Source organism: Sitophilus oryzae, unplaced genomic scaffold, assembly GCF_002938485.1.
Source record: "Sitophilus oryzae breed Bouriz unplaced genomic scaffold, Soryzae_2.0 scaffold_128_pilon_pilon, whole genome shotgun sequence".
Lineage (NCBI taxonomy): Eukaryota > Metazoa > Arthropoda > Insecta > Coleoptera > Curculionidae > Sitophilus > Sitophilus oryzae.
In genome coordinates this window covers 45,998-61,665 of record NW_022145937.1, presented here as the reverse complement: position 1 = coordinate 61,665, position 15,668 = coordinate 45,998, and the positions used below count along the sequence as shown (strand labels likewise).

The 15,668-nt window shown below is 30.1% G+C and overlaps 1 protein-coding gene across 1 annotated transcript; it reads left to right on the top strand.

The window, feature by feature from the left end:
* Nucleotides 1-10,749: 10,749 nt before the first annotated feature.
* Nucleotides 10,750-12,147, top strand: LOC115874431 (golgin subfamily A member 7). The gene is made up of 3 exons (XM_030889594.1): nt 10,750-11,091; nt 11,196-11,348; nt 11,409-12,147. The coding sequence occupies exons 1-3, from the start codon at nt 10,942-10,944 to the stop codon at nt 11,547-11,549; spliced, it is 444 nt and encodes a 147-aa protein (XP_030745454.1). The 5' UTR covers nt 10,750-10,941; the 3' UTR covers nt 11,550-12,147.
* The last annotated feature ends 3,521 nt before the right edge of the window (nt 12,148-15,668 follow it).

Sequence of the window (15,668 nt, the reverse complement as noted above, 5' to 3'; positions counted from 1 at the left end):
TTTTTTTAAATGGGATTCTCTTTTAGAGTCACGCGAGGTTATTGATGATTAATAACTTTGGTAATTTTAGTTCAGTGAACAAGAATGTAACTTGAAAGAATAAACCGCCAGACGAGTACACTAATGAATATAAATGGCTAGTTTTTTGTGGAAACTCAAAATAGAGAAAAAAACGGTAGTCTAAATTCATTAATATCCCTAATATAGATTTTCTTAAAAAGTATTTTTAAAAGTTTTTTCTTAAAAGTCCTTTCTTTCTGTTTACTTATAGTTATTTTTTATACAAGACGATAAAATTGTATTTTATCGTCGACCGAAAAGATTAATAATTCACAAGCCATGAAATCTCGAGTGAATTAATTTCGGGAGCCGATAATTAAATAATTATCGTCGTGTATAAAACAATATTTTTTTTCCGTAGCGAGTTACGTTTTTAAAAATATTCAGAAATTATTATTTGGAGGAATTTATTACGAGTAGAAAAAATATTATGCTGGGTTGGCGTTGGTTTCTATGTCAATTGACAAATAAATAAAGCTGTCTCTTTAGTTGTCAGTTATGAGTCAATATTTTTTAATTCTCTTTCGTGTCGAAAATATGATCCTTCCCATTACATATTTCGGGTAATGTCAATTGCACCATAAAAATTTGCATGAATACAAATAATAATAATGATTCTTTGTATTTTGAATATTTTTAATACAGGATTGCAGAATAAAGTTTTTAACCTATCCTCGCTGTTAAAGTATCATTTCGTCGGTGAAATATGATAAACTGCTAACTCCATTATTCCTAATTTTACAGGAGAGCAAAAAAACGGTACAAAAAATATGTACACATGTAGGAAGTATTTTCATGCGTTTATATGATAAAGAGATATGAATTTTATTTGCTGGGGAACAATATAACTCAATATTTCGTGTTACATTATTTTTTTCAGACACAATAGGTAGAGAGCAGATATTCGTCTTGCAGAAATAAGAAATTAAAATATATTTCTGGAGATAGCAACCTTTATTGTTTGAAACTTTGAAAATGCAATTAAATATTACCCAAACAGATTTAAAAATAATCAATTAAATTTAAAACATATGATATTCATAACCATATATTTATAATATCGTCGGTCTAGAAGCAAAATATACAAGTCCAAAACCGAACAAATGTTTATTGCATTTTTAAAGAACTGAAGTAACAGCATTTTGGACTTAATGAATATAAAAATAATATAAAAATTAAACTTCTAATTCTTAGAAGGTATGGTAGAATCCTTCCATGCTTGACCTAATTCTTATACAACGGTAGTAGACCGAGCTTGGAAAACAGTGCGTGGTTTTATTAAATTTTAATTGCTTTTCTCCTTATTTTTTTAATTTTTGTATAAATTATGTATCATTTACGTGGAAAAACGTTGAAAAAATAAAACTGATTAGGTATTATGGAAATTCTTGTACAAGTAAGTAATGGTTATTTAAACTATTTATAGCACGCCGATAAATTGCTCCGTATATAGAGAATTTCGTTTTTCCCCTTACCCTTTATGGATACCCCGTATTTACAGAACGGATCGACGCAGCCTTCGCTATAACCCACTTTATAGTTCATTATTTATTCTTAACAATATTTTTTTTTGCATTGCATTATGGCATTTGCATTGCATTGGTTTACCTTGCTTAAGGGTAGTTCCCTCATTTCTATACAGGGTGAGTCGAGGGGTAAACCGCAGAGGGAATAGTGTACACCGTAATTTCTTTTACTCAAATAATTCCTCAGAATTCCTCGTAATTCCTTCGGAATTCCTTGGAATTCCTGGTCTTCAAGGTCAAAGTCAGTCATTCAAGGTCTTCCTTGGAATTCGTTGGTACGAACTCGGTAACTCTTTCAGTCTGAACCAGCGTTGCCACCTCGGTTTCGCAGTTCCGCTATGAATTTTCTGGTGATTTTTATAAATGTCTAATGTCTCTATAAGTACTAGATCTAACAATAAAAAGTACTATTACGAGATTTACGTTTTTTTAGTTAAATTTTAGGATTAATAGGGGATCATGAGGTAAAAATACTGGAAATATGTCGGCACTTTCTTATTAAATTAATTTTTCTCGGGATTTTTGAATATGATAGGTACCTAGTTATACTCGTATCTATAGGAAAGGAAATTAATAAAACTTCAGTTGCACGTCATAAATAATGATCACCAGTAAATTCCATAAGATTACGCATGGTATCATTGATGAAGTGCACCTAAAGTTGTATTAATTTCCCTATAGTATATACCTAGGTATTATTCCGAGGAAATGAAAAATCAAATTTATACTCTTGAGTACTGAATAAAAAATCTTATGAGGGTTTCTTTAAATGGCGAAATCAGGAACGTTATAAGTAGATCTCTCGGGGGTGGTTCGGCCGTACTATTGGAAAATATTTTAGATATATAATCGAGGGTACAATATTAAATTAAAAGAATATCTAACCTGTAGATATTTGATATTGGGAAATTTTGGAAGCGAAAACGAAAAACGGATAGTAAAAAATCGCCTGCAAAACGTTTTTTTTTAAATTTAGTACTACCTATTATAGTATTCATGGTTTACTAATGTTCGTTAATTTTTTATAAAGTTGCTTGTAATTCCTCTTAATTCCTGTGGAATTCCTCTAAATTCCTAGTAATTCCTATGGAATTCCTTGGAATTCCTGTAGAATTCCTTCATAGTGTACACCATAATTCCTCTGCGGTTTACCCCTCGGGGTGAGTCTTAAATAAGTGCAAATATTTTCAGGGCTGGTAAATCTCGATAAGAGAAACATAATATTTTCTCTTTACCGTATTTTCAAATAAATCCAAAACAACCGAGTTATTTCACTTTTAAAAACTTCCAATTTTCTGCTATAATTTTGAGAATGATTGGATTTTCGTTCTTGTAAATTTAATCTACTACCTGTGTTGCCATATTACAAACAAAGTATGTTTTTAACTAAAAATTTAAAAAAATTCCAAATTTTCAAAAAAAAATTCGCGCGAAAAACCTCATAATCGTGTTTCTTAGGTTGAAATATGCTGCCCCTAAAAATATTTGCACTTATTTAAGACTCACCCTGTATATAATAGGGAAAAATTGACCAAAACGTAAGGCGAAAAAATACGCAAAAAAAATTCACACGGGCCCCTGTATATTGCCACCCGGACCCCTTTGGCATAGTGCGGGCCTGGATCGACGTACTCTACTAAAGAAACATAGGAGTAAGAATCCGTGCGTTTGCTTTAGCGCGATCGTAACGGAAATTACAGAAATAGCAGCATTTCGGTGGCTATTTCAGATCACTGGGAGTTAGCAGATATTATTGAGTTGAAATAGCAAATTTTCTTTAATGGGAAAAATGTTTTTGCTTTCCCTTCTTATAGAGCATTTTTTTCTCTTTCTAATGGTATAAAAAAATTTATTAATCTAGAAAATGGAGTTAGCAGGTTATCACGTTTCACTGACGATTTAATCTACCCTTGCGGTTAAAGTACTATTTTATCTACTATTTTTGATAGATATAAGGCAATTTTAACAGTTTCTATGGAAAAAATAATCATAATAGTATCTTGTGAACAGGGTTTTCACACGTCCGGATTTACCCGGACATTTCCGGATTTTTAAGGTGTCCAAGGTGGATCGGCCGGAATATAAAAAAATGTCTGGGAAACCTAACCGTAAAATAACTCAACTTTGTTGAATATTTTAATCATTATGGTCTACTTTAAATTTAATTAAAGTATATTGATTAAAATAAAATTTATTTTCGTCATTATCATTATAATCTACTTTAAAAAACAAATTTTTTCAGATATTTTAAGAACCGTTATTCCGTTTCGAATGAGATTTTGGGTGTCTATATTTTTTTTGCTAAATGCTTTTTAACATTTGACTTACACAAAAATCAAGAAAAAATACGGGAAGGGTGAAGACTACCACACCCCTGCATAAATTTTAGTATAAATACCTAAGATTTTTTCATTTCGTAAAATAGTCCTATTATTTACTATATTTTTATCTTTAGTAAAAAACGCAACGAGGCATACTTTTTGAGGAAAAAAATTATTTTTCCGAAGCTGACTTCAAAAAATGTATTTTGTCACATCAAGCAACAGAGGCGCCTACAATTTAATATGCTCTAATAATCTAGGTGGCGAAAATATTTTGGGATTCCATATTAGTATCACAAACTATATTTGACAATAAGCTTCATAAACGCGTTAAAAAAATAATAAATTTTAGATTAATTGACGTTCGGGTTTATTTTTTATTAATAAATAAAAATATTAAATTTTTTTTCTCAAAAACTATGCGATGTGGCGTTTTTTACAAGAAACAAAAAGTGTAGTAAATACTAGAGGGACCGTTCTACGAAAAAAAAATTTGTCGTCGGTAGACTTGCAAAATATTATACCAAAATTTATGTAGGGGTGGGGGTAGTTTTCACTCTTCCCGTACTTTTCCTTGATTTTTGTGTAAGTCAACTTAAAATATATGAAAAAAATGTGTTTATTTATTTAAACTTTGATGCCCTCTAGCGGACAAACGAAGCACTTTTGTATAGAGGTAAGTTGGTGGAAAAGATTCAAAAAATGATTCAGGTGGTGGCTCTGCCGTATAAATGTCAAGTTGTCACATTTATTTATTTATTTTTTGACATTGTCATTAGTTTTGACATTTTAGTTTTGTATTACGAGTTTTCGGTTTAAATAAATAATGCTGTGATACTTTAAGCTTAAAAATGTTTACTAGCAGACCTTGCCGTCGAATATTGTTTTTTAGGGCCTCTTTTAGTGCGAACTGTACAGTGTGTTCCATTTTGGTTGAAATCATAGGGTATCTCCGTTATTAGTGAAGATAGAAGGGTGCGGTTTGCACAAACCTGTCCCACTTTTTCGTCAAACGGAAGATGCTGCAAACAAAATTTTCATAGCCCTCTTCACTTCTGAGCTACAGGGTCTTTTCAAAAATTTTGCAATTTGTGACACCCCCTGTATCACTGTTATTGTTAAAGGTATCGAGAAGGCGAAAACTTTTTACGTAGAATACAGTGGCATAGTCTGTTTTTCTACAAAAAAAATATTTTTTAAAATATGAACTAAAGTTATGTTTTTTCAAATGGAACACCCTGTATATTTATAAATCATATAATCTGTCTTGCTACGAGCTTCTCAAAAATATATATCACTCTATATTTATTTTCACTATTTACTGCAATATTTAAAATATATCATTTTCTTATTAGTAGGCCGTGATAAATAACAAAAAATCAAAATGGTATTTACTAAAATAGACATACTACATATTAAAATTTATTTGGGATTGATATATTTTACTTTTGAAATAACTGTTACCACTGAAACTGTGAATATATTTTTCTTTTTTTTATAACGGGATGGGTTTGCAAATATCTAAATCTTGAATTATTAAAACATTTTTCAGGTGTTCGACATTGTTGTAGTGCCCACGATATATTTCGTATTTCAAAAATCCCCAAAATCAGATATCGAGAACGGCGAAATCCGGGAATCGAGGAGGCTATCAATATGCGTTCATTGGTTCCAATTCATTGATTTGAAAAATAATAATTTAACAGTATTCTAATATTTCCATAGTTATGAGGGGGAATGTTCCCCATCTTGTTGAAAGTATATTTCACGTAAATTAGCTAAAGGAATATCTAAAATTTCCGATACGGTAGATTATTCTTACGTATACACGTATTCCAAGATTTACAAATAGCGGTAGAGAGTTAAGTTTCCCTAATATATAAAGAATTTATTAGCGGCTCCCAAAATAAAACAAGAGACAGATAGCAGTATACTTTTAATAATTCTTTAGTTTCTTTTATTATCAATCATGGCCTACTAATAAATATGATCTTTTTATAAAAAATAAACTTAAAAATAAAACTTTTAAATATCGCAGTAAATAGTGAAAATAAATATAGAGTGATATATATTTTTGAGAAGCTTATGGCAAGACAGATCATATGATTTATAAATATACAGGGTGTTCCATTTAAAAAAACATAACTTTAGTTCATATTTTCAAAAATATTTTTTTGGTAGAAAAACAGACTACGCCACTGTATTCTACGTAAACAGTTCTACAATAAACAGTTTTCACCTTCTCGATAGCTTTAACAATAACAGAGATACAGGAGGTGTCCCAAATTGCAAAATTTTCAAAAAAACCCTGTAGCTCGGAAACGAAGAGGGCTATGAAAATTTTGTTTACGGCATCTTCCGTTTGACAAAAACGTGAGACAGGTTTGTGCAAACCGCACCCTTCTATCTTCACTAATAACGGAGATACCGTATGATTTCAACCAAAATGGGACACCCTGTACAAGATAGCTTAATAGCCGTAAAAAACTCATCGAAAGTTTATTAGAATATTATGGATCGGAAACCGGCTGTAAAGACCCTTTTTAAGTGCTATTAAGGAGATATTTTTTAGTGTAAATAATAACTGTTTATAAAGGGTGTCCCAGTTAAGATGGATACAAGCCAATATCTTGATTGTTTGTTAAGCGATCTTTTTCATTTTTGGTAGGAGGCTATATGGCTATAAGACGTACATTTTGCCCAGAGTAAGAAATGCGATACCTCATAGACGTACGTTTTAATGGGGTTTGATATTTTTCGAGTCAAGAGTAAACTACCCTTAGGACAGTATTTATTTCAAATCTGATAAATTATATTGAATCCTCCTTACCCATGATACATAAGTTCTAATTTTGATAAATATTGAGGGTGTGTTATTAAAATAGGACATTTTTATTTTTATTGTTATTTTTTTAAGTACTTACGACGCCACTGGATAAACAACTGGTTTATTATCAATAAGTAATTATAACCAATTATCAATTAATAATCGATTTAAGTTTTTTTGACATACAAAAAAAAACTAAATATTTTCAATTTATTTTGTTTACTTTAAAACATTGTTTTTTAAGTTTGCTAATACAAATGAATAAAATGAGTTACAAAATAATTTAAAAACCCTGTTTTCAATGGAATCTGAAATATGATTTCTATTCGTTTTATTGAGGAATATTTAGAAAAATCCAACTAGTGATTTAAAACAATCACTATTAACTTTTAAAGTTATTTAGTTTATTTCTATCGTATCTTAATTATTATGGAAGCCATCTGAAAACTTAAATCGATTATTAATTGATATTTGTTTATAATAGGTTATTGATAATAAACCAGTTGTTTATCCAGTGGCATCGTAAGTACCTACTTAATAAAATAATAATAAAAATAAAAATGTCTTACTTTAATAACACACCCTGTATCAATATTTATCAAAATTTGAACTTAAGTATCTTGTGTAAGGAGGATTCAATATAATTTATCAGATTTGAAATAAATACTTTTCTAAGGGTAGTTTACTCTTGACTCGAAAAATATCAAACCCCATTAAAACGTACGTCTATGAGGTATCGCATTTCTTACCCTGGGCAAAATGTACGTCTTATAGCCATACAGCCTCCTGCCAAAAATGAAAAAAATCGCTCAATAAACAACCAAGATATTGGCTGGTATCCATCTTAAGTGGGACACCCTGTATATTAATACTTAATTTATTTTTGTTTTCTAAAATATTTTAATAAAAAAAAATATGTAAAAGGCGGCAACGCTGTGCCGGTCAAGCTTAATCACGCGACTAAAATTTTATTTGATATTATATACCGTATGATCGAATAAAAACGGCGTCAACAATGGCAATGAAATGAACATCGATGACATTTCCCATATAAATTTACATATAAAATGACAGCAATCTTCATTTCATAGCCATCGCTGACGCCGTTTTTATTCGATCATACGGTACACATACATTCACAATTTATTTCTTGACGAAGTCCACATTTTGTCAGACTTTCCAAATACTTCTATGGAACCCCTAATTGTAGAACACCCCGTATTTACGGTTTTATGGGGTTATTGATAATTTAAAATCCCAGTAATTTTAGTTAAGTGACGAAGAATGTAAAGTAAAAAATACGTCCAAAGTGTCGAAAACGGTAATGAATAAGAATTGCACGTTCTTTGAGGAAAATTTAAATAGAAAAAAAAGGTCAGCAATCGATATATACCTTCTGATTTATCTGCCAATTCTTTTAAAGGATCATTAATATTCCTGGCGGACACCAGTTCGACGCCTTCGGGCACTCGAAAAGCCACGCCGTGGGTGCTGGCGAAATCCAGCAACTTCCTCTGGAAAAACTTTAGCAACTTCGTCAATTCCGAGTCGGTGGCCAAGTATCGGGGTGCGGCGGGAGTTGGAAACCCTGTTTTCGGTTTAATTTTTACCACTCTCAAACTACTATTCGATGGGCTCTCATAATCGAATTCATGAACTAGTTTTAACAGTCTGTATTTCACGCAAAAGAACGGCTTTTTCGTGATGTAGCACTGTTTTTGCACGTTTCTCACGTAATCATCCGAATTCGCTATAGATCCCGATACAGAAACTAACACTAACAAACTTAAAACACACTTTAAGAGGAGCAAATTCATTTTTTCTGGACACTACAAGCCACGAAACATAACATAAATGTCGGGTAAAGCAATTTTCGCTGATATTTATCGATAAAAAGTGTCATAGTAGGTTGATAGAAACCAAAATTTCTATAAAATTTTAATTAAAGTTGATTATCTAAGGAAATATATGATATAGTAAATTTTTACTGTTATCCATGACTGGCCTGATTTCTTTAAGCATAAATTGGATTAAAAAGTAATTAGGTTTATTTGCAATTATTTTGAAGAGTGAACTTTATGAATCTAATAAGTGCAATAATTTTCATGCTATTAATTAATTTCATTTAGAAATTAAAATAGTTAAGTGTAAAATAGATATGTTTGTTACTATAATATGAATATTTTCTTTATATCCCTAATGTACCAATGTACAGAGTGCAGAATGTCAGTATACAAGGTGTCCCAGGCTGAGCGTGCATCTAGGAGTTACAAGATCTAAATCGGAAGTACCTACAAGATCTAAATCGGAAATTTTTTGCACATTATTATTTCACACTCTCGATTAAAAATGTTTTCAACATGGCGGCACTTCCGGAAATACCGAAAGTTGACAGGTGCGTCTCAAAAGTGGCCCACCCTTATAACTTTTTTATTTTTTTAGATAAATAAACGAAATTTGGTATGTTATTATATGACATAAATTAGGATTGATTGGTGTATTCAATTGTTTTCGGTCACTTCCTGTTTCACCGGAAATGACTACAACTTTTGATTTTTAAATGGCACCCTCGGTATTTTTTACATCATTCGATGGAAAATGACTTTCTGAATAGAATGTCATATCATATGTCAACTTTTGACATTCTCGCTTAATAAAAAATTGTATTTTAAAATTCAATCTAGAGTGCCATGGCTATGTTAAAAAACACTAATTCTCCACAAGGAGCCTTAGAAAAATAGATTTGATCGTCTAATGTTATTAGAGTCCTAGTCCTTCCTTGTCCTGGCCAGTTAGAAAATGCTTAAATCGTGTTTTCAATCATATCTCAATTTTTTCAAATGGAACGAGGGTGGCTCATTAGCATATTTGAAAAAAGCATTTTTTTACGAATAATTTGATACCACACATTTGGTATTTCAAGTCAAATTTTCGTTACGAACCGCAAGTTATAATTTCAAATAAACCATGTGCGAAAATGTCAAAAGTTGACATATGATATGTCATTCCATTCAGAGTGACATTCTCTATCGAATAAAGTAAAAAAATACCGGGGGTGTCATTTAAAAATCAAAAGCTGTAGTCATTTCCGGTGAAACCGGAAGTGGCCGAAAACAATTGAATACGTCAATCAATCCTAATTTATGTCACATACTAACATATCAAATCTTGTGTTTTTAACTAAAAAAAGAAAAAAATTATAGGGGTGAGCCACTTTTGAGACGCACCCGGTATAGGGTCACAAAAAATAGTAGTAAAAAAATAAAAATGTACGTTTTTTTTGAAAAAAAGTTTTCAGAATTTTTAAACTTTAAAAGTGGCATTTTCAGAATAATTAATCAAATAGCGTCATTTTTTCTCCATATAGTATTTCTCCCTACAACCTCGTATCTCTTCTAATTTCCGAGGTCGTAATCATGACTCGAATTTTGAACACACTGTACAGTAAAATGGACACTATGATAAAACAACTTTATTTTAATTAATTTCCAAAATTAATTAAACAGTTATATTAAATCTTAAAATTTATTAAATCTACTAATGTAATAATTTCATATTTCTTTCTAATATTTTGGGTATATATGTATATATTTTTTGACAAAAGATTACCATTGCTCTCTAATTCCTTATAGCTTATTATTCTCTCTTTTGATTACAATTAATAATAAAAATTAATAATATAATTATTATAATCAATGTGTTAGATAATTTCGCAGTATAATAGTTACGTTTATCATCAGTTATTTCAGTTATTCATTGTAAATGACAAATTGATACAAGTACAGACTAAGTATGTCATACAAATTGTAAGATATTAATTTTGAGGTTGTGCCTATGAATGTATTTTTTAACCGATTTTTGTGTCAAGAAAACTTATATTTATTGATAATATGGTGAAGGTATACTCATTTCATTCTTGGCGAATGCGTTAGACTATTGTAAAACTGGTTGCTTGTACTGAAACTTCATGCTATCTAAGATTTGCTAAGGAAATTTGACACCGACTGACACATGACACATGACACTGACAGTGATCGACATGACGGTAGTTGTTTTTCCTTGAATTTTGTTTTCAGTCTATTTTCTTCAAAATATTCTTAAAAATCATCATAAAAAACATAGCCATATGGATAATTTGTGATACTAAGCAGTAGGCACGGTGTTTTTGTTTTACTTAGGAGTGGTTTTAGCTAGGAACAATTACAAAATGAGCAATCATTACAATAATAGGGGCAGGGCTGGCGAAACTGAACAAATGGCCCAACCCCAGTGCCTGAAGGTTTTTATACCAAGGGATTACAGTGAAGGGACAGTGGTCAAGTTTAAAAATAGTTTTCCACCAGAGCTAGAAGGACGGGTAAGTATTTTAAATACATATTTCTTCAGTATCCATTAATGCTTACTAATTAGATTACTTTAAGTTTGTGTCATTGTTAACAGTGGATTTATTGTTATTTGCAGTTAGAGAAACAAGCCTTTGAATCAACAATAAACAGACTGAACGCTTATTTTGCTGAAGCTGAAAAGGCAACTTGTTCTACTTATTGTGAAGGTTGTCTAGCATGTCTCACAGCTTATCTTGTATACCTCTGTAGAGAAACTCATTACGACAAGGTAAAGGGTTACATTTTACCATGTTTTTCTATTTAAGTGCTCTATGAAACTGTTTTTTAGTGCTTGAAAAAAGTATCCAAGTTCATTGCCGAGCAAAATGAAAGAATATACGAACCGAGAGGTTTAAAATTGACTGATCCCAGTTTAAGAGGGCTGAGAGTTTTAGAGATTAGCTGTCTGGACCGACCTCCTAACGCATGACTTACACTTTCACACTCTACTCAAGAGTTTTTCATGTGAATTGAAGAAAGAAAACAACAAATAGTGTTCATTTATTTTTTGGAAGCAACAATAACATGTTGTGTGTGGACTAGCAGAAATTAGGCTGTGAGGAGATAATTCTTATTATTTTTTAATATCACACTCGAGATTTCTGTAAAACAACAGGAAAATGATGGTTTTTATACAGCATTTTTTGCCAGTTTGTTCAGATCTACTTTTTACTATATAGTTACTATTTCTTTTTGTTATAACATGCACTGTTTAAATTTTAAAGTCCTATATTTTTAAGCATAATTTAACTTTAGTTTTAAGTAACTAGCATATATTTTGGTTAATTAGTGTTTATTTTAATATAAGCAAGATCTATAAGGTGTATAATTGTTGTTAATTGAAACTAATTTAATATTAACTTTAAGTCCTTTTATATATTTGCATTAATGTCTTCCTAAATTGTAATTTAAATATATTGAGTATGTGCTTACCTAATTTTGGTTTAGATAAATGATTTATATTTGAGGTTGAAATTCCTGGTGTAATATATAGTGAGACTTAATACATTAAATGTGTGTAATTTACAGTGTTGTTTTACTATTTTTATGATACATTAATAATTAAAAAAGTTGTTTATTCATATTAAAAAACAAACTTAATTCAGTACACCTTTGTCATGAATATATTTTAATTTGTTTAAAAAAAACATCAATGTTAAATAATCATGCTAAAATATCTATTTTTATATCCATTTATCTAAATGTCAGAGTATCAAAAAGTAGTTTATTCTGAAATTTAGTTAATTGCAATAATTATTCTTTAATGAACTGAGAAATTTTGAATTGGTTACTATGTTATTGACAAAATGGTGAAGGTTCCTATCTCAAAATTTTAGAAATTAAAATATAAGTTATATATGGCAATCGCTTGTTTGATTTTAAAGAACATAACATACTTAAAATTTAAAAATAATCATACAGAAAGTTTGGAGCTTTTTGGTTTTACCTTATTAAGTAATTGTTATCAGGTAGTAATTGTTAATTTTGAAATTTTACTTAATATAATGTCATTTTAACAGAACGTCAACGTTTTCTTGTAGACGAATCTGTTTTAAAAAAGTAAAGTGATGGTAAAGTGTTCTCGAATAGTTGAATTTAAATATTTTAAATAGTTTTTTTCTTTATTCTTTGTATTTTTTTTTGCTTCCGACGACGGAAAGAGATAAACTTTCCGAAACGTTAAGCATTTTTTTTTTGTTAGGCAAATTTGTATAACTGTAAACATAACTTCTGACAAGCAGTGTCGGTTTAGGTTTAACGCCCAGAAGTGTTTACAAAAAATAACTATTTTATTTTGTAGATTTTCTTGCAGTGCAGTGGCGAAATACCCATAAAGGATTTTTTTAGAGAAAATATAAATTATTTAAGGTCTAAAATGCTTACCAGGAAAAGTATGTGAAATTAGGGCAATAAAACAAAAAAACTTTTTTTTAAGTTTATTTACAATAAAAAAATATTAACTCTTTCTACTTCATGTTAAAACAAAACAAAAAATTAACAAAACGTTTAGTGGTAAAATTTAAATAATTAAACTACATCTTTAATATGGGACCAACCAATTGTCTTTCTCTGTACCTATGAGTATTAAAGTTAATTTATTTAATATTCTTTAACTAGGTTTTTTTTTGTTGGTTGATCCTTGCCCTCAAATAAAATACATCAATTATCTAGGTTTTTATACCACATAAACCTACATACACTATTTTTCTATGGAATGTAAAATTCAAGTACATGAATAGAATTATCCCATTCAAACAATTGTATTGCTTTAGTTTTGATTATTTATTTTTGATGGTGTCTTCTACAATTAACACAAATATAAATATTTTATTTAAGTATTTTTCTATTACTTTTTTAGTTGCAGTGTTAAGTACTTTGTTATTTTTCATTTTTAACAAGCACATTATTTTGGTAGTATAGTAGGAAATATTAGTAACAGCAAATAATTCTATATAAATTTTGGTGTGTTCTAAAAAGAATTAGAAGTAAAATATAAAAAAACCAGTTATACCTACTAAAAATAAAATACAATAGAGTTTTTCTACAATATTTTTATACAAGACTAGAAAAACGTGATCTAAATACATAGAAAATGTCTTTTAATTCTCACTATTGAATAAGAAGTTTTGTTTGTCATTTTTATTTTTCTTTGCTTTAGAGAAATTTGTTAATTCGAAGATCATATAAAATTTTTAGACTCGAATGGACTGATTTAGAAAATGGGTATATAAAAATTGACTAGTTCTTTGACATTTATAAGTAACAGATGAATCTAATTGATTACCTAATGTTGGTAGATAAAAATTTTAGTAAATTACTAATTTGGCCATTGAATCCATAAATCACTACGAATTTCAAAAGTTCTTATACAGTGTGTTTAAGATATTTCAACACATATATTATGTGTTATTATAATGATGAATATTTTACATTTTGAAAATTTCCTTTATACAAAACACATATACAAGGTGTCCAAATTTCCGTGGACATAGAACTACTATACCGGGTGTTGCATCGTCGAGCGGGACAGGAAATTCCATGTAAATTTTAATAGGGTCAATTATTGGCTTCCCTAATTATTTTAGAGAATAATTCTATTTAGGTTTATTGAAGAGCACTAAAACCCACATTCAAAAGAATAACTTTAGATATTTTTGATTAGCCCGTTTACGAGTTATCGCCGATTTCTTTTTAAATATTTCTCCTTTCTTATGGTCCTGTATTTACTTATGAGCACCAGTCAAGGTAAAAGATAACTGTCAAATGAAGTTGTCATTTCAGAAATTTATCTATTTAGTGCTTTATTATTATTATTAAAAACTCATACCTACATCGAAAATATTAGCCATGAATTACACTACCGAAGAAAAAGTATTGATGATTAAATGGTATTATCAAGGAAATAGTTATCAAAAGGTGTCGGACATGTTTGCTGCTCTGTATCCGAATAGACCGATACCTGGAAAATCTACAATCGCAAGGAATATCCAGAGATTTGAGACCAAAGGTACCCTAATAAATAACTGCAGATGTGAAGCAAGGCAGGAACAAAGAGAAGATGCAAGAAATGATACCGACTTGGAAGTTTTATTGTGCGTGGAAGAGAACGATGGAAAGATCAGCACAAGGAAACTTGAGGATGAAATAGGAATAGATCACACTACAGCGTTTCGAATTTTGAAACGACATAAATACTATTCCTTCAAATATGAAAAGCACCAAGAGCTACGAGATGGGGACGAAATACGGCGGCAGGCGTTTTGTTTTGATATGATGGAAAGAGCAAACACGGATAGGGAATTTTTAAAAAACATATGTTTCACTGACGAATGCACGTTTACCTTAAATAATGAACCCAATGTTCAAAATTATCGATATTGGAACAAAGAAAACCAACACAGGTTTGTCGAAACAAGGACGCAATATCCACAGAAAGTAAATGTTTGGGCAGGGATATTCGGACACAATATTATCGGGCCATTATTTCTTACGCGAAATTTAATGCAGAATATTATTTGGAACTACTGAAAATCATATTTTACCTGCTTTACATGATGCCGCTAGGGAAAATCAGGAAGTTTGGTACCAAATGGATGGCTGCCCGGCACATAGTACCCTGGCTGTTCGGGAATATTTAGACAATAGTTTTAACGGAAATGTTATTGGCCTAAATCATACAGTAAATTGGCCAGCAAGGTCTCCTGATATTTTGCCAAATGATTTCTTTCTCTGGGGCCATTTAAAAAACAGTATATACAAGGATAAAAAATACCCAAATCTAGAGGAGTTAAAAAATGCTATTTCTGCCGAATGCAATAGAATTTTAGTTTACCAACTAGCGAATGTAAGAAGATAATTTTATGATCGCCTGGGTTAATGTCTAGCAGTCGATGGAGGAATATTTGAACATCTTCTTAAATCCTAAAGTTCTAACAATTTAATAGTGCCTAAATTAATAAGTTATTGAATATTGTAATAATACTATAATTAACCTTGTAATTGATTACTTTATTTCACTTTAATTCATATTAATATTTATTTATAAATA

Coding starts and splice junctions, on each gene's coding strand:
- LOC115874431 (XM_030889594.1), top strand. CDS start 10,942: ATGAGCAATCATTACAATAATAGGGGCAGGGCTGGCGAAACTGAACAA. Junction 11,092..11,195: donor CACCAGAGCTAGAAGGACGG/GTAAGTATTTTA, acceptor TGTTATTTGCAG/TTAGAGAAACAAGCCTTTGA. Junction 11,349..11,408: donor GAGAAACTCATTACGACAAG/GTAAAGGGTTAC, acceptor ACTGTTTTTTAG/TGCTTGAAAAAAGTATCCAA.